Source organism: Balaenoptera physalus, assembly GCF_965194825.1.
Source record: "Balaenoptera physalus genome assembly, chromosome: 2".
NCBI lineage: Eukaryota > Metazoa > Chordata > Mammalia > Artiodactyla > Balaenopteridae > Balaenoptera > Balaenoptera physalus.
The window spans coordinates 154,210,269-154,235,228 of record NC_138883.1 but is presented as its reverse complement, the minus strand read 5'-3'; the positions used below and the strand labels follow the sequence as shown (position 1 = coordinate 154,235,228).

General features: G+C 51.1%; 1 protein-coding gene and 2 long non-coding RNA genes across 7 annotated transcripts in view; 1 reads left to right on the top strand and 2 right to left on the bottom strand.

Moving 5' to 3' along the window:
• Nucleotides 1–201: 201 nt before the first annotated feature.
• On the bottom strand, nucleotides 202–14,660 carry LOC309655272. Of its 3 annotated transcripts, none has more exons than XR_014260737.1 (5): nucleotides 14,027–14,660; nucleotides 10,275–10,490; nucleotides 5,491–8,512; nucleotides 2,245–2,438; nucleotides 202–1,302 (listed from the first exon to the last, which is right to left on the bottom strand). It is a non-coding gene; the product is annotated as an uncharacterized lncRNA (long non-coding RNA). The 3 variants fall into 3 exon arrangements; XR_014260738.1 differs by lacking the exon at nucleotides 14,027–14,660 and adding an exon at nucleotides 10,954–13,758; XR_014260739.1 differs by lacking the exon at nucleotides 14,027–14,660 and having other exon boundaries at nucleotides 5,491–7,439; nucleotides 8,036–8,512; nucleotides 10,275–10,382.
• Nucleotides 10,419–22,884, top strand: LOC309655277. The gene is made up of 2 exons (XR_014260744.1): nucleotides 10,419–10,482; nucleotides 14,717–22,884. It is a non-coding gene; the product is annotated as an uncharacterized lncRNA (long non-coding RNA).
• NET1 (neuroepithelial cell transforming 1) overlaps nucleotides 22,547–24,960 on the bottom strand; it is a 53,458-nt gene continuing 51,044 nt past the window's right edge. For all 3 annotated transcript variants that reach the window (XM_082450253.1, XM_082450255.1, XM_082450254.1), the window contains one exon: nucleotides 22,547–24,440. In XM_082450253.1, the coding sequence (XP_082306379.1) occupies nucleotides 24,034–24,440 (407 nt within the window). In that variant the 3' untranslated portion in view covers nucleotides 22,547–24,033. The remainder of the gene's footprint in view (nucleotides 24,441–24,960) is intronic.

The following is a 24,960-nucleotide window of genomic DNA, read 5'->3' as shown; positions in this document are numbered from 1 at the left end:
CTCCCTCTTTCACTCGGCCCTAGTGGGGGACACGGCCCGCAGATCCCCCTCTGATGCCCGTGGACGAGGAGGCTGGCGAGCGCCATGGGGTGGAAGGTGGGGAGAGGGGACCCGAGGGTCTGCCTGAGCTTCTGGTCAGGACCTGAGGCCAGAGCCTGGACCAAGGGCTGGGACATGCCTGGACCAAGGGCTGGGACATACCTGCACCACAAACGAAGTTTATCATCCTTTGCATGTAGCCAACTGTTCTTCAGGCTCGAGTTGAAAGAAAAAATAGCGTGTGTGTGTGTGAGTGTGTGTGTGTGTGTGTGCGCACATGCACGTCCTGCCTTTGAGACGTGGGATCTTCTAGAGTAAAGGTGGCGGCCCCGGAGGACTGGCCCTGCCCCACCTGAAGGAGGGCAGGACAGTCGGGAATGGGAAGGACCAGAGGTGCTGTGATGGGTGAAGGGCAGGGTGTTTCCAGTCAGATCTGAGGAGGACACAGCTCAGGGAGGAAGGGCCCCCCCCCAGACCCCTTGGCTGCAGCCTCTCAGGGCCTTTCTGTGGCGGGGGGCTCTGAAGTGGCTCCCAGGCTGGGGAGCGCGCATGGAGGAGCTGGGGGGGAGTCCAGAACATGGAGATGGGAGACGAGGGTCTGCCTGCAGCACCCACCCCCCCATGTCAAGCAGAGGTGCGATTTGAACTTGGGTTTCTGTGCTGTTGCTGTGTGTTTCTTTAAAAACTATCTTAGCCAGGGAATTCCCTGGCAGTCCAGTAGTTAGGACTCTGCGCTTTCACTGCCCAGGGTGTGGGTTTGACACCTGGTCGGGGAACTAAGATCCTTCAAGCCGTGCAGCATGGCCAAAAGAAAACAACAACAACAAAAAAACACAAACCAAAAAAAAACAGCAACAAAAACTATCCTAGCCAGAGCCAAGGCAAAGGTTCTCAGCGCAGGGTGGGGAAAGGCAGAGCTCGCTTACCTGAGGGATTATTGCAAAATACCTGCCTGGCCCTTTACCGCCCCCCTCATTCCGGCACGTGGGCGGGTGAGTGACAGCACTGTCCCAGGGCAGTGGGAGCGGGATCAGGCCACCCAGGTGCAGCTATGGTATCGATGAAGTTGTTCCATTTGGGGACATTTTCAGTGGGTCACTCAGTCTCCCATGACCTCACAGAGGGCTGCCCCGTCCATCCTAGCCCTGACTCCGGGTCTGGCCGAAGTCCCTTCCTCGGGCCTGGGTTGGAGGGTGGGGAGGCAGAGAAGAAAAGCAGGAGCTCCTGTCCCTGAGGGTTCCGAGGGGGGAGGGGCTGTAGCATCTGGAGGAGATAAGATGGGAGACAAGTGGGGCACAATCAGAGGAGGGGAGGGCGGCAGCAGCAGGCACCCATCTGGATGGGGTTGTTTCCCCCTCCCCGCCCAAGAAAGTCCCCATCCTCTTAGGGACGCAGGTCATAGAAGTTAGTTTCTAAATGAGAGGTTCCTAAATGCCAGGCTGGTCCAGGAGGAAGTGTTCCAGGCTCTGTATGGAAACAAGAAAAATAAAGACGTTTTGACGAACCTAATGTATTCAGTTTTTTAAATTCTGAGAATATGCTCTTTCTATAGTGTCTATGTTAAATGTCCTTTCTTTCATGAAGCGACTATGATGGTAGGTGATAGTTTTGTGAGTTTTCTTTTTTTCTTTCACGTACTTCCTCTGAAATGTGGGGAATTCCACAAGTGCCCAGCATTGAATTTTGACATCTTACTGTCCTGTGAGGCCCAAAGCTCTGAGAACAATGGCTCCAGTCTGTGGAGTATAAAACTGGTTTTCTTTCCTTAAAAACACTATTCAGTAAACTCCAAGTTCAGGACTGGTGCTTCCTCTGGAGGAGAAGGAGGGATCCGGGAGGCCCTCGATCAATGCCTCAAGGTTTTGTTTCCTAGGCTGCCTGGTGCTAGGATGCTAATACAGGGATGCTATTTTATTCTCCGTATTCTTGTGTGTGTAAGATATGTTCTACTGAGAACGTTGCAAGCAGTTATGGACGGTTAGAACTTACAGAGAGAAGGAGAGAGGTAAAGCCACCAGCAGCCCAGGGAGGTGGGGGTCAGGCTGGAGTGACAGGTGGGACCCCTGAGGCTCATCCCTGCCGAGCTGTTGCCGAAAAGGGTTCGATGGGGCCACAAGGCAGGAAGAAAGCAGCAGAAATATCTCTTCATCTATTGCCTGGGGAACAGAATGGGAATCTGGGGGTCTGGGAGAGGAAGTGACTTACTTCAGGCCTCGGATGAGAGAAGGACCTGGATGGACCGCAGGGCTCCACCTGCACAGCTGCTTTCCAGGAGGCGTCCCGGTGGGCCCACCCTTGGAGGAAGGAGCCCTGGGGAGGGGTCTGGTGGGGACCAGGTCTTCATCGTCTTCTTAAATCTGCCGGCCTGTGTTTTAGTGACTTTCTTCTTACACCTGACACTGCAGACACAGAAAAAGAGCTTCACGTTGGCTCCAGGTGGCCTGGATGACCTTGGTGTGGGGGGGGGGGGGCCCAGGTTACCCAGCCCCTAGTCCTGAAGCTCCCCCGCCCCATCTAGACCCCGAGAGGATAAGGAGAGCGAGCTAGAAGCCTCTGGTGGCTCGAGGCCACATCAGGAAACCGGGGGCTCCAAAAGCCACCTCTCTGAAAATCCATTTGCTGAGACTAGTTCTGCAAACGGTCAGCTTGCTGGCATTTCCCAATTTCCCAAAAAATTATTTCTGAAGACACTTCATAGTATTACAGAGATTCACATTGGATAAGATGTTCTTAGCCGTTGTTGAATATTTCTCTGAAGTTTTGTTTAGTTTGATATTTTAGTTTTTAGTTTGACTGTGGCTTGGAAATTGTTTTAGTTGCTGTCAGTTCACCTGAACATCGAACCATAACCTGACAGAGATGAACAGTCTTTTTTTTTTGGTGGTGGGGGGAGGGTCTGATTTTGGGGAAGGGGAACCAATTCATTTCAAGATGGAGTAGTTAAACCCTTGGAATCAGATGTGTGTAAGGATTACAGATGGGGTGGGTTTCTCTCCTCTAATAGATTTTCAACACAGACTGCTGCTTTGGTACTTCTTTCAATTCACAGATTTGTTAACTGGCTCCATCAAAGGGATATTTTGCATGGGTTTTAAGTATTTGGTAAATATACCAAAGTGCCTGGAATGTGAATCACACACAAAACTGACATTTGGCTAAGCAGAACTGAACTGATACATTTACGGGAACTGGTTGGGGTGAAACCACTTTGGTGAAAACAAAACTAATCTCAGCTAAAGCAAAAATTCCTCCAAATCTTTCGAGGCATTAATTTTAATGAATTATGCTACCTCTGGTCAAAACAGATGTTTCAAATTCCATATACTAAAGAATACATTTTCTTCATTGAATTGCCCCTGTATCTTTTAAATCTTAATTTATATCTATTCCTGACAGGCCTTCTAAGGTCCATATCAAATGCCTCCTCCTCCAGGAAGCCCTCCAGAACAGGACCTAGCATGTTGTGGATCCTTAACATATACCCTTGGAGTGAATGACTAAACCTCTCCCTCTTAGTATGAGTCTCTCAAGGTGCATCTCGTATTGTAATTCCTTGTGGACAAGGCCAAGTCTCCTGTCTCAGGACCCCACATAACGCAATAAAACTCATCAACATTTACCCTAGATTGTAAACCCATTGAGCTCAGGGCGTGTGGATTTCTGGATTGGGGTTGGTTTAGTACAAACCCTCCCACCATCTGCACTAGATGCCAGGAGACCTGGCAGGCTCCCTCCCACGTGAGGCATGACCTCTGCAGGAGGAGGTGGCTCCCGTACTGCCGATGGGTTGAAAAGGAATCTCTACAACTGACGGGAAGATATGTGACTGGAGAGAGAGGGCGCCTTATGCTCTGGCTCCTAAGAACCATGAAGACAGTCTGCATCTGATCATAACATCCCAGCTGTTCTGTATTCGGTTTCTCCAGAGAAACAGAACCACAGAACCGGTAGGGTCTGTAGAGACACAAGGAGATTTGTTATAGGAATCGGCTCATGCATTATGGAGGCGGAGAAGCCCCAGGACCTGCCCGCTGTGGGTGGAGACCCAGGAGACCTGGGGACGTAGTTCAGTCCAAACCAAAGCCTGAGCCTCGGGGGCTGACAGGGTAAGTCCTGATCTTAGTCTGAAGGCTCAAACCAGACCCATGTCCGAGGGCAGGAGAAGGTGGATGTCTCAGCTCAAACCAGGGAGTGAACTTGCCCTTCCTCTCCCTTTTTGTTCTGTTTGGGACCCTCAATGGATTGGATGATACCTACCCACAATGGGGAGAGAAATCTGCTGAACCTGGTCACATGCTCATGGCTTCTGGACACACCCTCACACACGCACCCATTAACACTGTTTCCCCAGCTCTCTGGGCATCGTTTAGCCCAGCCAAGATGACACATTAAAGTTAACTGTCACAAAGTTCTTTCCCTCTCGTTGTAGGAGGGAAATAGATTCCAGAGGGAGTAGCCCACTCCTGGGAAACCAGGGCCTGCCTCCCCCCCGCCTCCCCCCTACCTCCCCCCTGCCCCCGGCATTGCCCAGCACAGGTGACCTCACATGCCCCTCCTGTGCTCTGCTCCGGCATTACCACAACTTGGGAAAGGGCCCGAGTGCCTCTGCAAGCTCCTTCTTGCTCACCTGCCACTGTTTGCTATCTCGGGCGCTTGGGTCTCTTTCCCACTCAGATGACCCCGCCCCAGGACACTGGCACGAGCTTCCTGCGTCACCTCTGCTGTTCCAGCCTGAGCCTTCGCTATAAGCTGTGATTCTCAGTCCTGGTTGCCAACTAAAACACCTGGAGAGTTTTTGAGAAAGGCCACGTGTGGGCCTCCCCCTCCCACGATGTTCTGACCCTCTCCTTGGTCCAGGGGTCCCGGGCTAAGCCACCTGCTTCATGCTCCCAGGTGCTTCTGTGGCCAAGGTTGAGAAACGAAGAAGATTATGAAGCCCTTACCTGCCCCGAAGCCGTGGTTCTGCCCAGTGGCCCAGGCCTGAGCCTCCTCTGCCCCAGTGGGCAGGGGGCGCAGTGCTGGGGGGCGGATCGGGGCGGCGAGCACAGGCTCTGCAGCCCACACCAGGAGGCTGCTGTCACCCAAGTCCAGTCTGAGTCACTTTGGGAACAGACGGTGCTCTGCTGGGTGACCCGCGGCCCCCCAGGCACTCTGCCTCCCCGAGAGCCAACATGGAGCCCCCGCCTTTCTAACCTTTGGCCCAGACGGAAGTTAGTTCTCGGGGAGGGGATGCCAGTGCTCTCAAGGAGCCTAGTTTTCCTGCATCCAGGCCCGTGTGGTCACGACAGCGTGGTGGTGATGGTGGTGACATTCACTCACTCATTCATTCCTTCCATGGTGTTTCCTTGAGCCCCACGCCTCCCTGTGGGCCTGTGAGGATGGGGGAAGGTCACAGCAGGCTCAGGAGGAGATGAGAGCCGCCCGAGTGTGCAAACAGGAGCCGACACTCACCCCGAGAGCTGGGCTCTTGCTGGAGCGCAGGGATTCCTTTCTCCTTGCATCTTCTCCTCCTTCCCTCTTCTCTTCCTTCAACATTATTTCCTGACACAGTGTTAGGCGCTGGTGATGCAAGAAAGCCTCCACTTTGAAAGCTCCCTGTATCAGGGACCAACGTGGGCACAGATGATCGCTGTTGGGGAGGGGATGACCACTGGGGAGAGCTGGTACCCCCTGGGATGGGGACTCATCCTGACGGGGGCAGAGGCAGCTGGACATGACGTTTCAGCCGGGTCTCTGTGTCCAAGGCTTCAAAGACCACGTGGGTAGTGGGCATTTCAGGCTCAGGGAGAGTTCGGGGTTCACTGGAGCCGGGGCTGCAGAGCCTCCCTTTTAGGCACCCTCTCCGCCCATCTTTGGGCTCGTGGTTCTTCCTGCTCAGAAGCAGCCTCATACCTTTGGGGAGGGCACCAAACACCCAGACCCCATGCTTGTCCAGAGAAGTGTGGGCTGCCTAAACTGCTACATAATCCTCTCTCCTTGAAGCCATTGAAATTCTGGAATCTCTGTCTTTAAGGATGAGCCTCCTTCCCAGGGCCATGACCGTGGGCGGCCCTGCACTGGCTGAGCTGCCCCTGGGCTGGCCCTGCTTCAGAGGCACCTGAGGCCTGGAGAGGAAGGAGCCGGTGGAGCCTTTGGGAGCGGGTGCGCAGGAGGGGGTCTCTGCTACCTTAGGGACTTTGCCTTAGCTGTTACCCTTGTCATTGGATCTCAGCCCAGAGCGCCTGCCTCACTATCGACGGTCGTGCTTCCACTCCAGGGAGCATAGCTCTGCTCTGTCCCTTGCTTGTTCCTCTCCCTCCACCATCCCCCCCACCCCCTGCCCCTACCAGCTGGAACATGAGCGTCAGGGCCGCCGGACTCCATGCGCCCTGCTCATTGCTGTTATCCCAGCGGCGGGGCTGATTTCATAGGATGGATGAACAGCACGGACATGGCCATCGCTTTCCTTTCCGGGCGCCTCACTTCTCGGTGAAGGGTAGAGACGGACTGGAACCTGCCCAGAGAAGGGTGACCAGGAAGACACTGCAGTGGGGGGGCGTTCAGCCCGGAGCAGGAAGACCCGCACAGCGGCTGCTGCATAGCCGAAGAGCCGCCCCTGGAAAGGGATTCGGACCTGCTCCAAGCGGCCCCGGGGCCGGCATGTGTGCTGGGGGCAGGGGGTGAGTTGGGGCGAGGAGCCGGACGGCAGCTCAGCAGGATGACGCTCCCGGACCGCAGGGCCACCCGAGGGGTCTGGGGCTGCCTCGGGAGACGGAGGACAGAGGCGTTCCCAAAGATGCTCGGGAGACATTTGGGAAGGACCATGGAGGAGTCTCACCCATCCTGCGGGTCCTGGGCTGGATGGACGTTGATGTTCCTCCCGTTTGTGAAGTTCAACGGTTCTGCAGTTTGGGAATCGTTTCCGAAGGTGGGTCTAAAGACCCTTGTTTTATTGGAAATACTGAGTGTTATGGGCTGTATTTTGTGTCCCCCCAAATTTATGTGTTGAACTCTAACGACGTGTGAATTTTTCTCTGGGAAACAGACCCTGGACAGAGTGGGGAGGGCCAGGGATGGGAGGGTTGCTGCTACAAGCCAGGTGAGCCGAGGATGCTGACGGCCACCCGCACCCCGAGAGCCGAGGAGGAGACTCTCCCTGGAGCCTCCCGCCAGGGACCAGCCCCACCTGCCCACAGACACCTGGCCTCCAGATCTGTGAAGACAGAGCCACCAGGTTTGCGGTCACTCATTCTAGCAGCCACAAGAGACAAGTATAAGTGGGTAAAAAGTGTCTGCACTTGCTCACAAATGCACATCGAGGAAGGAGCTCCCAGGCTCTCCAGGGCATCGCCCAGCAGAGCCAGCAAGGTTCTCCTAATGCTCAGGGACGTCTGAGCAGCTCCGCCCATCCTTGATCACATCTGGAAAACAAATGATGCAGCGACTGTGGTTTGTTCGGTGAAAACACAGTTTGGGGAATAACAGGGGTCCGGGGTGGGAGAAAAGTTGGGAGGCGTCAGATGCGAGGTTCCTGAAGACCCTCCACTGTGAGGCCAGCGCAGGGGGGAGGACAGAGGCCTCCCAGGCTGTGGCGCAGCCAGACGCCAGGCCCTGGAAGTGAGAGCCAGGGGTTTGAGAAGGGCTGGTGGTGGTGGTGGGGGGGGGGTCTTCACCCACCACCCACCCCCGAGGCCAAGCCCCGTTCGCCCCGGGCAGAGGGGTTGGGTGGCGGGTGGTCTTTGACGCGAGGACCCAACCCTGTAACTGGGGCCCAGCTGTTCCCTGGGGCTATGGCCCAGGCAAGGATGGGGGTCACGGTCCTTGAGGGGAGAGAAGGCAGGACAGGGTGCCCCGTCACCAGAAGAGGAGGCCCAGGGAAGTCTGTGGGCATGGCGGGGTGGGCTGGGTGCACCAGGCAGAGGCCGACCCAGGCTCTCCCCCTGCAGCTGCTCAGGCCCGCTTCGCCGGTGGCCTCGGGGTTCTGGAAGGAAGGGCAATACATTTGGTGAGGACTTACTCAAGCCCACTGTGGGTGGGGGAGCGAAGCTGGCCTCATTAGGTCTCTGGCAGAGCCCTTGGCCCTGGTTTTCTCGTTTGCAAAACGGAGGTAGCAGCAGCTCTTCCCCTGCGGGCTTTAGCAAGTGGTCATTGGACTCCAGACCAGCTCGGATCTGGTAAAACACGGTGCAGAGGCAACCGCACGGGGCCTCGGTGTTGTGTGTGTCTTGTCGCAGGCTCCCGGGTCCCTGCAAGTGTGTGCAGAGCCCAGGGGCTTCCGGGCCCGAGATGACGGGCTGGTTTCACTCCGACACCTTGGGGTGGAGCCTGAACAGTCTTCAGGGCTCTGCTTCCTCCTCTGGGTTTTCCATGAGGCAGAGGGGATTTCCTGGCAGGAACCACCGCGTTATCTGTCGGGGCCAGTGGGCAGGGGTGTTGGAAACACAGCCCGTTATCGCTCCCCAGACAATGCTGGTGTCTTGCTCCGTGGCCGGTGCTGGCAAAAAAGGAAAAAAAAAAAAAACGCTTTTTTGGCATATGCACTTTTAGACCAGAGGATTGTGTTTGCATGTACGTTATGATTATTACTGGGGTGGGGGAAGAGAGGGGAGAAAGAAACAAAAGTAACTGGTAGATTTTTTTTCTTTTAATTTTTTGGCCACGCTGCGTGGCATGCGGAATCTTAGTTCCCCAACCAGGAATCGAACCCATGCCCCCTGCAGTGGAAGCGTGGAGTCTTAACCACAGGACTACCAGGGAAGTCCTAAACTGGTAGATCTGAAAGGGAGTCCGTTGTTGACCAGAGTTTGGGGCCTGATGGTACCCGAGATGATTTTAGGACTTAACCTGGCAAAGGTAACAAAGGAGAGAGGTGACCTCCCTTTTCAAGGCAAGAGTGCCTCGGGCAGGACTTACCGTGTTGCTTTCAGGATGCTGATTGTTATTTGTTTCCTTCTGGTTAGAGCGAGGGAAGCTAGTTTTCCACTTATAATCACCATTTTAAAAATACACTTATTAAATGCAGAATGTGTCGATTAAAGAAAAGCGGGTAGAGAATGGTTAAAAAAATGCAGAATTATGACTGTGGCTCTAAATGACTGGGTCTTTGGAGACACGGATGTGCTCCGAACCTTCCATTATACTGAGGATGGGCTGAGGCCACGGAAAGGGTGGGCTTGAGCCAAGTCCCAAGAGGGAAAGATGGGTAGTGGGGACGGTGTATGAGTGCCTTGGAGAATGAGAGAGACAGAGGATAGTGACAGTGAGGGATGCAGGAGAGAACTTCACCTACATACTCTTCCGGGGGGGAGCCGGGGGCAGCGCAGGCGCAGGTGGGGGCAGAGGAGGCCCGGGCCTCGAGCTCCTGCAGATGCCGCCAGCCTGCCTACCTCGGCTCTCCCCCTGGGGAGGGGGCACAGCACAGGCCCCTCCTGACCCTTTCTCAAGACCAGAGGGAGCTCAGGACTCAAGCCAGGGGCCAAAATCTGGCTGCAGCCACGGGGGGACCTTTTTAAAGATTCAGCTTCCAAAACTTCTGATTCATTTCCAAAGGTTTGCAGAAACTCCCTGAGGTCTCAGAACTTGTTTTTGCTCATCAAGAAGAACACCAGGGACCACTTCCTGCCTCGTCACCTGTAGGTTTCCATCCAACCCAAAGGGAGGTGGAGAAGCAGGGGCTGGGAGGGGGATGGGCACTGTTTGGCCTGAAGTGAGGAGAGAAGAGAGAGGGCTTGTTCTTCGTGTCCAGGGGAGGCGGAGAACGAAGGTCCGGTTCAGTAACTCCAGGAGGGAGTTAGGAAGGCATCCAGAAAATGTTCTCAAAACGAATGAATAGATGACAGCCAGCAGGTCATCTAGTAAACCTGCCCAAGCTCTGAAGCCAGGGGCTCAGCCAAGTCACTGCTGGAAGCTTCTAGCATACACAGAAGTCTGGATGGAAGTGTAGTGCGGAGGTGCAGAGGGAGAGAGCCTTCCTGAGACTGCCCTGCAGGCTCTCCTCTCTGCAGCTCATTCTCCTGCCGGGCCTCCCAGCCCCATGGGGACATGGCTGCAGAGGCTGGGAGACAGCCCTGCTTCTGAGGAAAGGGTCTCTCTGGAGACTGAAGAAAGGACGTCTCCAGGGACTGGGTAGCGAGAGTCCTGCCCGGGCCTGGGGGTGGGTGGGAAGCTGTGTAGCTGAGTTTAAGGGGTCCCCTGGGGACCACCAGGTAGAACCTGGGGGAGATTGCAGACACCGCCCAGGCTGGATGTTGAGTTACCTCCGCAATGAGGTGCAAGAGCCACCAGAAGCGTGAAGGGCAGGCCGTTGGGGGAGTGACCACCGTCCTGTCCAGTAGGCGGGGGCAGGTGAGGCATGAGTGAGGGAGGCGGTCAGCCTTGAAGCCAGTCCGTGGGGCAGTGCAGCCTGGAGCAGCTCGGCTGGAGTCACAGGAACGGGGCGCAGCTCTCAACCCCGTGGACAAGTCAGTCCTCCGCTGTAAAGTCAAGAGATTGAGTAAGACCGGGGATTTCAAGGTCAGCTTGTTTGCCTTGTCCAGTGGGATGCAGGATTCAGGGACAGAGGGCAGCAGGCCTTAGACCACAGCTGCGCCTGGTTGATGTTTATGACCTACTCCCCTGTTTGGGGCCCCGGGAGACGAGCCTTGGTTTCTCCTTCCTGAGGTCTGGACTAACTTACTCTCTCTGGTTTGGTCCAAACCCCAGGGCTTATGAGCCCCCTCGGACCGGGCTCTCCCCAGGTCTCCCCACGACAGCTCCAACCCAGCTCAGCTATCAGGGTCTGTACTTACCTATCACTACGATAAGAAATTCTGTAAAAACTGTTACTAAACCAGGCTCAGTTTGCGTAGCAGCCAAACACCAAAGCACCGAGGTTTGCAGCCGAGAAAGGGCAGACGCAGCCAGGCGAGGAGACCGGAGAACAAACCTCAAACCTACCTCCCCGAAGGCGAGGGCCTGGGGTATTTATGGGGTAAGGAAGCAGCGTTGTCTGAGGCGTGGGGCGTGGCGGAAAGGTGATTGGAAATAAGAAAAAGGTGAGTTTCATTGTTCTGAACAGGTGTTAAGCTGCAGGCTTTTCCACGGGAGCTTGTTCAGAAGATGGAGGAGTTAGCAGTTCTGAAGGTGGCATTTTGGGCTCCTGATGACAAAAGGTCACCACCAAGCAGATACTTGTGCATGCCCAGTTGGAAGGTCGGTGGTCCTAAGCAGCCTTAAGTGGCTGGGGCTTGAACAAGACACAGCTGGCTCCAAGTTCCTGGAAAACAGCTCAGGCAAACATCTTATTGTTTGGGCTCCGTGACATGTGGAGGACGTTCAAGTCTTTCGTGGCAGCAATGAAAGCGAGCTTCATAGAAGAGGGCAGGTACAGGTGCAATGGACTTAACAGGCCGTCACCCTCGGCTTCAAAACCTTCATCAACACACACAATCTCACAATTTCTCCAGGAGCAAATTAGAGAGTGGTTCTGGCCCAGCATCTTTGATGAGGTTGCAGTCAAGAAGCCAGCGGCTGAGGCTGCATCAACCAAAGGCTTGGCTTGGGGCGTGAGGTCTGCCCCCCCACCCCGTGTCTCCCACACGCGGTGGGCAAGCTGGTGTTGGCTGTGGGCGCAAGGCATCAGTTCCTCCACCCGGGGGCTTCTCCATAGGCCAGCGTGAGTGTCCTCACAGCATAGTGTCTGGCTTCCTCCAGGACCGAGTAAGGCAGAAGAGGCTTCAAAGTCACATGCTGTCATGTCCATCTTATTCTGTTGGTCATGCAGACCAGCCCGGATGCACTGCGGGAAGGGGCTGGAGAAGGTCTGAATTGCAGGACGGGGGCCCATCGGAGGCCTGGCTGCCACAGGGCCCTCGCGGGGCTGGAAGTCTTCAACCAGTTCGTTTCCTGTAACACTGACTCTTGCTGAGGCAGAGCTGAGATAATTTAGCCTTCCTGGTTCATTTAGCAGACACGTCCGAGCACTTTCTCTACGTCAGGAGAACTGGTGGGTAGGACACAAAGACCAGTAATCTTACAGATGAGTAGAGAAGGTGATGCTCACACTGGAAAGTGTTAAATGTCACAGGGGCAGCCATAGACCCCCGGTGCGGTGGGGACGCAGCAGTGGGATGGGTCTACAGGGGAGTCAGAGGCGGCTGCCTGCAACAGGGGAGGCCTAGCTGGGTCTGAAGGATCAAAACCGAGGGTGATCATTAACTAACTCCATCGCACCTGCCTTTACTAATCAAGGTTGTTTTTTTTTTTAATTTTTAGTTATTTTATTTTATTTATTTATGGCTGTGTTGGGTCTTCGTTTCTGTGCGAGGGCTTTCTCTAGTTGTGGCAAGCGGGGGTGCGCGGGCCTCTCACTATCGCAGCCTCTCTTGTTGCGGAGCACAGGCTCCAGAAGCGCAGGCTCAGTAGTTGTGGCTCACAGGCCCAGCTGCTCCGCGGCATGTGGGATCTTCCCAGACCAGGGCTCGAACCCGTGTCCCCTGCATTGGCAGGCAGATTCTCAGCCACTGCGCCACCAGGGAAGCCCTCAAGGTTCTTTTAATTGTTGATACAAAAGACTTGCTTGTCCTCCAGGCCACATGGAGCCTAAACAATAAGATGTTTGCTCCAGTTTTTTTTCCAGAAAGTTGGAGTCAGCTGCGTCTAGTTCAGCTGAGCAAGAGTCAGCTGTGTCCAGTTCGAACTGAGCTGGTTAAGACTGGGTGGGACCACTGACCCTTCAACTGGGCAGGTGCACGTGTCCACGTGGTGACCTTTTGAACGTGCAGAGGCCTGTAGCTTAGTTACGCCTGCGCAGAACGACCATCATCACACCTTTTCCCAATCAGCTCTCCCCACGCTCCCCACGCCTCAGACCACCCTGCTTCTTTAATCCTCATCCCTTAAGTACTGTGACCGCTTGCCTTTGGGGAGCTGGATTTGAGATTTGTTTTCCTATCTCCTCGCCTGGCTGCCTTGCGAATAATCCCTCTCTTTGCTGCAAACCTTGGCGTCTCAGCATTTTGGGTTGCTGTACACAGGCAAAACAAGCCTGATTCAGGATGAATAGGAGGTCACTAGACAGAGGGAAGGAGAGAGAGGGGGAGGGGGGGGGAACAGCGTCCCAGGTTGGGGAGCCCGCCTGGCTGCTGCAGGGGAGGGAGGCTCAAGGTGCCGGCATTGCCGGGCTAGGGTGTCACTTTTCACTGCTCTGATTTCAGCACCTTATTTTGCATCCCTTGGACCCATGCTGTTCAGCAGGCAGATGCCAACAACTGCACTTGTTTGTTACTGCAACAAAGAAACTCACTGGAAAGTTCTCAGAGATCCAGCCCCGGAGGACCTGGCCTGTAAGTTAGAGCGGCAGAGAATGACTGCAGAAATAGTTTCCTCTTGTGGAAAAGATTGTTTCACGCCCCTGCCGTGCAGGCAAACATCATTTCGTGTTGCAGGGACTCTGCCCAGTTGCTCTCAGATGGGGGGTGTGGGGGTGTTTATTTACTTGCCTGTGTGTCATTTTCCTTTGTTTCGGGCAAGTGCACTGCCCGCTGGGGTCAGGCACGCGTAGGTCTGAGGGAACACACCTGACTCAGGCCTGCCGGTCCTGGACCGCGTGAAGGCTGTGCTGGGTTTCCAGCTACCTCTGCTGCCCTGTAAGAGGCACGTACCTTTGACGCTACGGAAACATCACCTGCTGGCTATTCGTCTATCCCTGTGGTTTGTGAGGTTTGTCCCGTGTGGGCTTCATTGCTGGCTGTCTTGGGCCACACGTTCCTTTGGGGCAGAGACTCTGTGCGAAGGTGCCCCCCCGCCCCCGTCCCTTGCCTGGAGGGCACTGAGTGCAGGCCCTGGAAATGCGGTAGAGGGGCAGGAAGAAAGTGGGGGCGAGGGCTCCACCCTACACCTCATTCCCCTGTATCTGCAGCGTCGACCTCGGGGAACCTCCTGCCCTTCCCCTCCCTCTCTTCCCCATCATCACAGCTTCCGCGTGTTTTCTCTGACAGTTGGGGGAGGAGCCGAGGGCTGAGCATCACACCTGGAGATGGCCCGAGATGAGCATCCAGGTGGGCCCGCGGGGGTGCCTGGTAGGGAGAAGGCGGACTGGCTTGAACTCGATGCTCGACGGTTGGCGAAGATGCGCGATGTCAGATAACAGCCTTTTTCCAGTCCTGGGGCAGTTTCTAGGAGCGGAGGGGGGCCTGGTGCCAGCCTCTCAAGTCACGTTCAACGGGCAGCTATAGCCCGAGCGGTTGGAGGGGAGAGAATTACTTCAACCAGAGGGCTGCAGCCTGCTCCTTCCTCATCCCGTCCCCCAGCGCTGCCAGGGAGGGCGCAAATGGCAGCCCTGGGCCTCTGTCCACGGGGCACAGAGGAGATGCCCCGCTCAGACTCCAGGCAGAGAGACAGAAGAGGCAAGGGCCTCTGCCCGGGGCTGGTCCACCCCTGCTCAGCTGAGACAGAGGCGGCTCCAGCCCAGACTCAGCAGGGGTGGACAAGGGGCAGTTCGGAGCCCCTCCCACCCAGACTGCGGGCACCCGGGGCACGTGCCTGCCTTAGATCCTGACCCTTCAGGAGCTGGAGGTGCGGCTGCCCTGGGTGGGCGGGGCCTGCGATTAGAGCCTGAGACCTGGCCTCTGGGTGCACAATGTCCCCGAGCAGCCGTGGGCTGAGAGCGAGGGCTCCTGGCCCGGTCACCCAGCCAGACAGGCCTGAATCACTGTGCTAGGTGCTCGCCAGCAATGTGTGTAGAACGTGTGCTCTGTCACTCCAGTTTTGATCTCTGTAGACAGTCCTTGAAGGATGTGTGCTCCTAGTGGCACATTGGGTCTGGGTAATTTTTTTCTTGCTCTTAAAAAAAAAAAGACTTTATTTTCTTAGAGCAGCTTTAGGTTCATGGCCAAATGAAGTGGAAAGTGTAGAGTTCCTGCATCCCTCGTCCCTCATACCCACAGCCTCCCCCACCATCACCATCCCCACCAGACGGCACATTTGTTATAACTGATGAAGCTCCATGGACACGTCATCCTCACCCAGAGTCTACTGTTGACATTAGGCTTCACTCTTGCGTTGTATGCTCTGTGGGTTTGGACAAATGTACAATGGCGTGTATCCATCATTACAGTATCATTCAGAGTAGTTTCACTGCCCTAAAAACCCTCTGTGCCTCACCTATTTATCCCTCCCTCTCCACTAACCCCTCAAAATCAATGATCTTTTTACTGTTTGCATAGTTTTGCCTTTTCCGTAACATCAGTATAGTTGGAATCATACAGCATGTAGCCTTTAAATTTCCTCCATGTCTTTTTCATGGCTTGACAGCTCATTTATTTTTAGCGTTGAATAATATTCCACTGTCTGGATGCGCTGTAGTTTATTAATCCATTCACCTACTGCAGCACATCTTGGTTGTTTCCAAGTTTTGGCAATCATGAATAAAGATGCTGTAAAAGCATCCATGTGCAAGTTTTTGTGTAGACATAAGTTTTCAACTTCTTTGGGAAAATGCCGAAAAGCATGATTGCTAGATCACGTGGTAGGTTTTGTAGTTTGTAGTTTGGTTAGACTGCCAAAACTGTCTTCCAAAGCGGCTGCACCATTTTGCCTTCCTGCCAGCAATAAATGAAGGGTTCCTGTTGCTCCTCAGCCTCGTCAGCATTTGGTGTTGTCAGTGTTTTGAATTTGGGCCATTATGATGTTGAATATCTTTTCATATGTTTGCCACCCGTGTATCTTCTTTGGTGAGGTGTCTACTCAAGTCTTTTTAAACTGGTTTGTTCATTTTCTTATTGCTGAGTTTTAAGAGATTCTTTTTAAGAGGTTTTTTTGTTTGTTTTTTTGGTGTATTTTTGGGTAATAGTCCTTTATCAGATGTGTCTTTTACAAATACTTTCTTCCAGTCTGTGGAGCCTGTGGAGTCTGAGATGAGGGTCTTCTCATTCTCTAGAGGCAATTTCTTTTTTATACTTTCCTGAGTTATTGAAATTTTCCATGATGAAAATGTATGATTTTATTTATTTATTTTAGTTTGGGCTGCGCTGGTTGTTCGTTGCTGCATTCGGGCTTTCTCTAGTTGCGGCGAGCGCGGGCTTCTCTTGTTGCGGAGCACGGGCTCTAGGCGTGCGGGCTTCAGTAGTTGTGGCTCATAGGCTCCAGAGCGCAGGCTCAGTAGTTGTGGTGCACGGGCTTAGTTGCTCCGCGGCATGTGAGATCTTCCCGGACCAGGGCTCGAACCCGTGTCCCCTGCATTGGCAGGCGGATTCTTAACCACTGCACCACCAGGGAAGTCCGAAAATGTATAATTTTTAACAACAGAAAAAATTATTTTTAGAGCTCTAACATTTTGCTTTGATATATATATATATATATAAATTTAAAAATATATATATATGTATATATTTGAAGAGCAAATATCAATTCTCAGAGGAAATAGTTAAATCTTCTGGATTGAAATAAGGACTATGCCACTTGAAACTAAATGTGAAAACAAGAGCAAGGAGTTAAAAAAAAAAAGAGGATGTTTGTGCCTTACAAATAAAAACCACCCAGAGGAAGACCAGGAACGAACAGGAGAGCAAATATAAGCACCAGGATATACAGCTGGCATAGATGATCACTGACCTACTTAAGGAAGACTATTATTGTTATCTAGGGTAGAAACATGACCTTTAAATTTATTATAAGACTTAGAAGAGAGCCTTATGTAGGAAATATACAATTCAGCCCGTCTCCAATTTTCCTGTCTTCAGGTACCATTCTAGCAAGTTGCTAAGATGTTTTGAAGGTACGTTTTAAAGGTTTCCCTTAATGGCTTAGTGTTTAGGATAATGGCCTTGTTTTCATGAAGTGGAGTACACAAAATCAAGAGATTTGATAACTTATCATGATCTAATTCTTTAGAAAGATCATTCTGGTTGCTGTATGGAGGGTGGATTAAGAGTGGCGAGGAGTGGAATGTGGGGACCAGAGCTTACTGCAGCTCACCCTGGGTGGGATTCTGAACGTGATGTGAAGTCAAGGTGATGCGGCTCAGAGAGTGAGTGGTCATGGCGTGTGAGTGAATTAGAGGAATCAAGGGTGGACGGATGGTGGTGTCATCTACTGAGATGGGGGAAGGCTCGGGGTGGCGGGGGAGAGGATTAGGGGTGGACAAGCAGTGGTCCTCTTGGGTCACGTCAAATGTGAGATCTTAGATTTCCAAGTGGGCACATGGGAGAGGCTGCCGTGCCGGGTGGTGAGTCTGGAGCTCACGGGAGGGGTGAGGGCTGGGGGTGGCCTTTGGGAATTGTCAGGGATTGGTGACAGTAAAGTCATGGGAATGGATCAGGTTTCCCAGGAGCATAGAAGAGGTCTGGGGACCGAGCCCTGTGGCTCTCTGCCATTTCAGGTTTGGAAGAGAAGGGCCCAGAGAAGATGAGGGAGGAAGGAGGACTAGGGGAATGTGCTGGCACAGCGGCTGGAGGACGAGGGCCTTCAGGAAGGAAGGTGGCGCCTGCTCCCAGGGACCGAATCTGGAGAATTAACCCAGAGGGCGAGGCCTACCGGGGACGGGAGGGATGGTGGGTTTAAGCTGGCTCTTCTTAGAGGAAGCTGAGGGGTAAGGCACATGCTGCTCGGGGCCACATGGGCCGCAGTGCGAGCTCCAGGTGCTCAGGGCCAGCGTGAAGGGCAGACGAGGCTTGCCCGGAGGGGACCCCGGACAGTGGGAGCCGTGGGGACGCACGCATGTGGCCCTCGAGCTGTGCCCGCTGGTCTGCCGGGGGCATGGGGCTGGTTTTGCAGAGTGCTCGGAGCACAGCAAGAACAAAGACTCTCAGGTCCCGTGTTTGGGGTTTGGCAGAGTGGGCTGGGGGAGGCACTGGAGACACCCTCCACCAGGAGCGGCTTGTGTCCTGGAGGGAGCGGGCCGGGGGGAAGGCAAGCTGGGCAGGACGGCAGTGGCCCATGGAGGCTGGGCAGGGGCGAGCGGGCAGCAGGCAGCAAGTTGGGCCTGTATTCAGAGGGACGAGGGAGCCATGTGATCACATAGGCTGTGGGTAACACAGCGGATGACACCAGGCGCTGGTCAAACCTGAGGGTGCGGGTCTCTAAACGCGCAGAGAAGCTGGTGTTTGAGGGGAAAGAAAGGGAGATGGAATGTCCAGTTAAGCCTCTGCTTCCTAGTTTAGGGGGGGCAGCACCCTGGTTGGACGGCTGGGACCAACAGGCCTTGAGGCCTCAGCACAAGCAGAGAGCTCAGAGGCCGGGGCTGTGGAGCCCCCCCCCCGCCCCATTTTCTAAACCAGGGCAACGGGGTCACGTCTTTTCTTCCCCTTCACTCCCAACACTTCTGCCAGCCCTGCGCCACCCTCTTCCTTTTCAAACTGAAAGAGCACCTGCAGCCACCTGGGTGGGGGGACACTGACAGGCCACCCTCTGCCACCCCTTCCCCGCACCCCAGCTTTAACATCCCCCCACCCTCAGACCTCCTGGGACGGGAAGTTGTGAACACAGTGAGTGGAGTAAACAGCACCAGCAGTCCGAGCCCAGTTTCCAGCTCCATCTTAGTCACCTGCCAGCTATGAGGCCCTGGGTGATGCTTTGACTCTGAGCCTGCACCTGCATAACAAGGAAGATGGCACTGAGTCTGAGAAGTATAAGGCATCAAGGCTGGAGAGAGCTCTGGTTTTTGGTTTCCGATTTGAGAACAGTGTCAGCTCCTGGGAACAGAATGAAACCAGTTTCTGCAGAGCTGTGTGAAGAGGTGAACTGACCAGGGTCGTACCTGCTGCCTATTCGAACCAGACACGAACCTCTGCTGTGGTCACTACTCATGACACACTGGTTTCCAAAGTCTGTGGGACTCCTCCAAGGCGGGTCCTCCCGGCAGCAGAGGCGGCATCTTCGGGGGACACACACAGGCTGGCACAGGCCTTTAACCTCAGCTCTGCCACACACCTGCCAGGTGATCCTGGGCGAGTCATGTGATGTTTCCAGATCTCAGATGCCTCAGCCGGTGAAGAGGGGATCAGACTACACTCTCTGTGTGAGGTTCCAGGCCTGACTTTATTGATTTGTCTCTCCTGGCCCTGCCCAGAGAAGGAGGGAAACAAGACCCCCACCCCTGCCCCCAGCAGCAGCTACAGAGAAATCTGAATTCCGTGGAAGGTTAGCTGAATTCTTTGAAGGTAGCTGATTTTGTCTCACCTTCTGGGTTACTCAGCAGCACAAACATTACCAGAGACTGTAATGCTGTCTCCTCTCTTAAGGGGCAGGGATGTAGTTAACCAACTGGCCCTTGCTGGAAATTCTCAGGGTCGGGCCACATGGAGTGGCTTCACTGGGGACCTGGGAACATCTTTCTCACTGCCTCAGCTCAGGGTGGAAAACACGTTCATGTGCCTGGGAAAGAGGGCAGGTGAAGGAAGCAGATGATGGTAGAGGGAGACATACAGGGAAAGGAAAGTAGAGGGAGGAAAAGGCTGTGTGGATTAAACCAGAATCCAGATTAGTCCGATCCTGTCGCCAAACTGTAACAGAGGACACAAATGTTGAATTTAGGCAAAAGGTTTGTGTATCTGTGAGAGGGTAGAGAGCAAATCATCTATATTTGATAAACATTCTGCCTTTATTTTGAAAAGTGAAGACTGGGGGTTCAGAGTAGGTTAAGAGATTGAAAAGTTGGAAACATTAGGATCCTGGAATTTCATTAAGTTCTTTTTCTTTTTAACTTCTGCTTCTTTAGTGACAAATTTCACTTATCTTCAAAAAGATACGCAAAGAATATAATGAATTCTCATGATCTCTCATCCTGCTTCAGCAATTCTCAACTGCTGGCCAATCTGGTTTCATTTTTATCCCTAACCATGCTCCTGCCCTGTAATTTTGAAGGAAATCTCAGACCTCATACAATTTTATCCGCTCAGTGGCTAAGAATCCTCCTGCCCATGCAGGAGACACGGGTTGGAGCCCTGGTCTGGGAAGATCCTACACGCCACGGAGCAACTAAGCCCGTGCGCCACAACTACTGAGCCTGCGCTCTAGAGCCCACGAGCCACAACTACTGAGCCCACGCGCCTAGAGCCCGTGCTCCGCAGTAAGAGAAGCCCCCGCTTGCCGCAACTAGAGGAAGCCTGCATGCAGCAATGAAGACCCAATACAGCCAAATATAAATAAATTTGTATTAAAAAAAACCCATATCTAGGGGACTTTAAATATCGAGTCTATCCTGGATATTTTGGATTGTCTTATTTAAAAACAATTTGATTTAGGATCCAAGTAAGTCCATACATTGCAATGGTTTGACATGTCTCTTAAGTCATAGATACCTCCATCTTTCAATTTTATTTTGTTGAAGAAACTGTCATTTGTCTTAATTTCCTGCAGATGCAACTCAGGCTAATTTTCTTGGCAAGACTGCTAGGTGGTGGGGGCACCCCTGTCAGGAGGTACTCTGTGTCTGGTGGTCTTTACTAATGGCTGAAATATAGATCCATCAATCCACCAGGGCTTACAAAATGGTGATATTCTATCATGCCTTCTTCATTAATTAGCTGTGCTACTGCTATAAAGAAAATCTTTCCTTCCTCAGCTGTTCGGTTACCCTGAGATACGGTTTGTAGAGGAAAGGGCAGAATAAATGCTTGATTTTTTTTTTATCAGTTCTCAAAGGAGTCAGTTGGTTTCATGAGATACTCCAAAGGCGATTTAAAAGGTTGTGTTTTTTCTTACAGAATCATTTTGAAGCTATGGATTTAAACATTTATTCCCTAGTGGATGCTCCCATTGTCTCAAAGCATTCATGCTAAATAAGATTATGTACCACCAGACCTGAGGAAACCACCATATCTGGTAAGTTCCTCAGACTTGCAGTTGGTTCTGGAGTTGCTCAAATATGCAAGCAAAACCCCAAACTCCTCTGATCTAGGAAGTTCTAGACTCTAGGACTGAGGGAGATTTTCTTTGCTAGGATATTCCTCTCTCGGGTATTAGCTTCAATGGACAAAGGAATGTGATTCTTTCAAGGGTGTTCGCTAATGCTGATTAAGAAAAGCCCAAGTTTGCAGGTTGAGGTATCACCTACTTTGAATCCCAGGACTTCTAACCCTAACAGACAATACTACCCACAAGTTTCCCCTTTAGGGACAGGCAGGAGTTCTAATAAGGAAGAGAACTGGAGAGATGCCCACTTTGGTCTGTATCTCAGTCATCAAGACTGACAGATGGGAGCCTTAGCCAGGCATTTGAAGATGGCTGTAAAATGAATTCAGTAACATTAGTGTTAGCCATACATATACTGTAGAAAACCAAGTACTGTGCTGGGTCTGCACGTTTACTCAAGCACTAAACATAAAGTAGAGCTAAGCCAGCACAAGAGTGGCGAGTCGCCTCCTGGATCAGCTGAAGAAATGCCAGTCTTAATACATTTCAAGGGTGATTTAGTGACACTGGTGTCCCACTGGCTGACAGTTAATCCAGATGCCCGAGCTTCCCCTCCCACCTGTGTGCACACATCCTAGGCTGAGCCCTCCGTTTAGAGAGACTACCCTTTGCTCAAAATATACAAACACACTCATGGAAAGAAGTTAAAAGAGAAACTGGACTTACTTCAACTCAGACTCTGAAGAGTTTAAAGGCAAACTGAGAAGCTAATAGATATATGTCAGTACTTACTATATAGCATTTACATAATGGCTACTGGCTAGATCAGTGATTACTAAGTGCTGACCCAAGGAATTCACTGTATCAGAATCACTAGAGGGGAGTGTTTACAAATATAAATTATCAGCCCTCTACTCCCACCCCCCCAGATACTGACTCAGTGAAACAGGTGTGGGAATTGGGGGAGGGGAGCTAGGGGGTGAGGCTCAGTTACCTTTATTTTTTTCAAAGTACCCCACGTGACTCTGATGCCCAAACAGGCTTGAGAACTACTAGGCTAAATCATCAGATGTTCTCAAATATAGATGCAATTTATGAAGAGTGTTCATTCTACACAATTATTCAGTTTCTGGGTCTTATTTTTTCCCTTGAGTGAACCCAAGGAAGCTAGAGTTTTCAGTGGAACATCATTTCATTAATATTAGAACTACTATTGTTTCTACAACTTCAGAGGCTGATCAAGGTAATTCTGGAAGAGACTGTATCTTATAACATCTCTAGAAATGATTAGAAATCTTGCTGATTTTTCAGATCACAACCACTGGTATAATCTACACTACTGACTTTGAATGTCCAGAGTTAGAAACCTGATATACCTAAATTAAAATCAGAAATTAATCAAATTAATGAGGATGCTTTGTTAATAGCTTTACTATTGTATCCAGAAAGTGGCCAGATGTTCAGCTGTCTTCAATTCAACTGCTGTTTCTGATTATAATGTGTTCTAAATGGTTTAATAAGATTCAAAAAACTTGACCTAATTGAATCTTTCTCTTACTTTTCAATGAATTTCAAAGATGTAAGTATTTATGACTTTTTAAAAAACTCTGTGAGGCTTGCCATCACCTCCTTTGCTATACCAACGCATTCTGGCAAACGTCCCCGAAACATCCACCAGCCAAGAAACCTTTAAGGGTGATTATGTGTGTGACTTTTTTTTTTTAATTGTATAATTCATTTATACAGAGAAATCATTTGGATTTAACTATTTACAGTCTTTTTCAATTTTCATTTCCACTGGCCAAATATAGTTCACATAACAGTCAACATTTACTTGAGCTGATCACCATTACAAATCTGCCATGACACAGGGCTTTTAGCCCCCCCGCCTTAAAGACTACGATCTCATTTGAACAGAAACATTTCATAGTAAAAGATTCACCAGTCTCTTATGAATACATCTGCCAAAACTGATCTCATATGGTCAAATTTTCAACACATTTTCTTTTCAAACCCATTATTTGCAAGTACTGTAAACCAAGGCAAATACAGTTCACTTCCCTCAAGCCTTCTACAACTTACTACACACTCTCAAGTTTAGCTTTTACTATCTTTCATAAATGTCTGACACAACCAGACATTTTTTACTTTAAGACAAAACTACACTCTTTTTCCCTCTTTTTTTTTTTTTTTTTAATACTTATTACCAGCCAACTGCCTTCCCTCTTGCTTTTCAGACAATATTAACTTTCCATGAAATCCTTAAGGTGGTTTTCTTTCAGTAGTCCAAAATATACTGAGTCATTTCATGTATGTTCTAACCCTGAAATACTACACTTTAAAAATTGCAATTTTCTTAACTGGCTCAAAAACAGTATGGCTTGATTTCACTTGGTAAAGTTAATATGATTTAAAAATACACACACACACACACACACACACAGACACACACACACACACACACATTTTTAATCAAGGAAGAAAAACACTTTAAAGACATGCCAATTTGAAAAGGCATCAAAGTAAAAAAATAAAAGCAAATACTAAAAACTACTTTACAATGAAAAAATTAAATAATTGGCAGGTTAAATCAATGAAAAATGAGGAATGTGCAGTGAAAAACAAACTAATAAAAAGCATTCCAGTTGGTAAAATGGAAAACCTATTAAGTTTTGTTTTTCCAAGAAACTTATGTTTCAACATAAATTCTGAAATATTACAAACATATATTCCAAGTAGATCTTACATGCTGATGTTAAAATTTCAAATTCTGCATGCAAAATTTATCAAATAAACACTGGTAAAATCCTGGTATTTGCAAAATTTTAAGCTTTGGCCAATATTATAAATATCACAGTTGGTATTAAAAAGTCATGATGAATGCAGAATGAAGAGAAAACCCATTTCATAAGTATTTCATTTGATTAAAAATACCAGACTTACATGTTCTAGATGATCTGAGGAAAAAAAAAAGACTGCAGTTTAACAGTAATCTGTATATATATCTTTAGCTGCCATTAAAAAAAATAAAAAAATAAAAAACAACCACCAAAACCCAACCAAAAACAGAAAATGTGAAGACTGGTATTAAGTAACCCTGCAACGCTCCCATACTCACATTACAAGAAAGAACAACTGTACACAGTTATAAATAAAGTCTCTCCCCTGGTTACCACAGAGCTTCCTTTACACCAGTGTCTCTTTCCGCTTGCCACCGACCTGGGCTTTGTCCCTGGCTTTTCGGAGGCCAGCCTGGGCTCGGGGCGCTTTCATGCCCTTAGCGTCGTCTGCTGTGTGCACTGGGGTGACACTTTCGGAAGCGTCTCCATCAACTTCCACCTGAGTCACGCTGGATGCCGTGGACGCCCGTCTCTGGGCCCTGGCATTGCTGGCAGGGGGGCAGTTCTCTCCGTACTCCTCGTGGGGCTCCGGCAAGCCCTGCAGCTCGGAGGGGCTGGTGGCCTGCCGGGAAGGGGCCATGGCAGCTCGGATACAATTGAACCACTGCTGCTTGTGGAACACATCATTGGCTTGTAGAGTGTGGGACTGGCCTGGAGAGGGGTCTTGGAAGCGAACTCGAAAGATATTTTTAGCTAGGAAAAAAAAAAATTAAAAAATGGAAATCAGGGCTTCCCTGGTGGCACAGTGGTTAAGAATCTGCCTGCCAATGCAGGATACACGGGTTCGAGCCCTGGTCCGGGAAGATCCCACATGCCGCGGAGCAACTAAGCCTGTGCGCCACAACTACTGAGCCTGCGCTCTAGAACCCGTGAGCCACAACTACTGAGCCCACGTGCCTAGAGCCTGTGCTCCACAACAAGAGAAGCCACCACGATGAGAAGCCTGCGCACCGCAAGGAAGAGTAGCCCCCGCTCGCAGCAACTAGAGAAAGCCCGCGTGCGGCAACAAAGACGCCAACGCAGCCAAAAATAAATAAATAAAAATTAAAAAAAAAAAAAAATGGAAATCAGACTTAAAAAGTTTATTCTAGATAAAGTGAATATGGGTGCTGGTATTTATACAGCATGCACATCTGTTAGGCAGATACATTACATAGTGCCTAGATGTTACTTATTAGGTACATGTGCTGGTGTCAGAGCAGCACAGCACCTG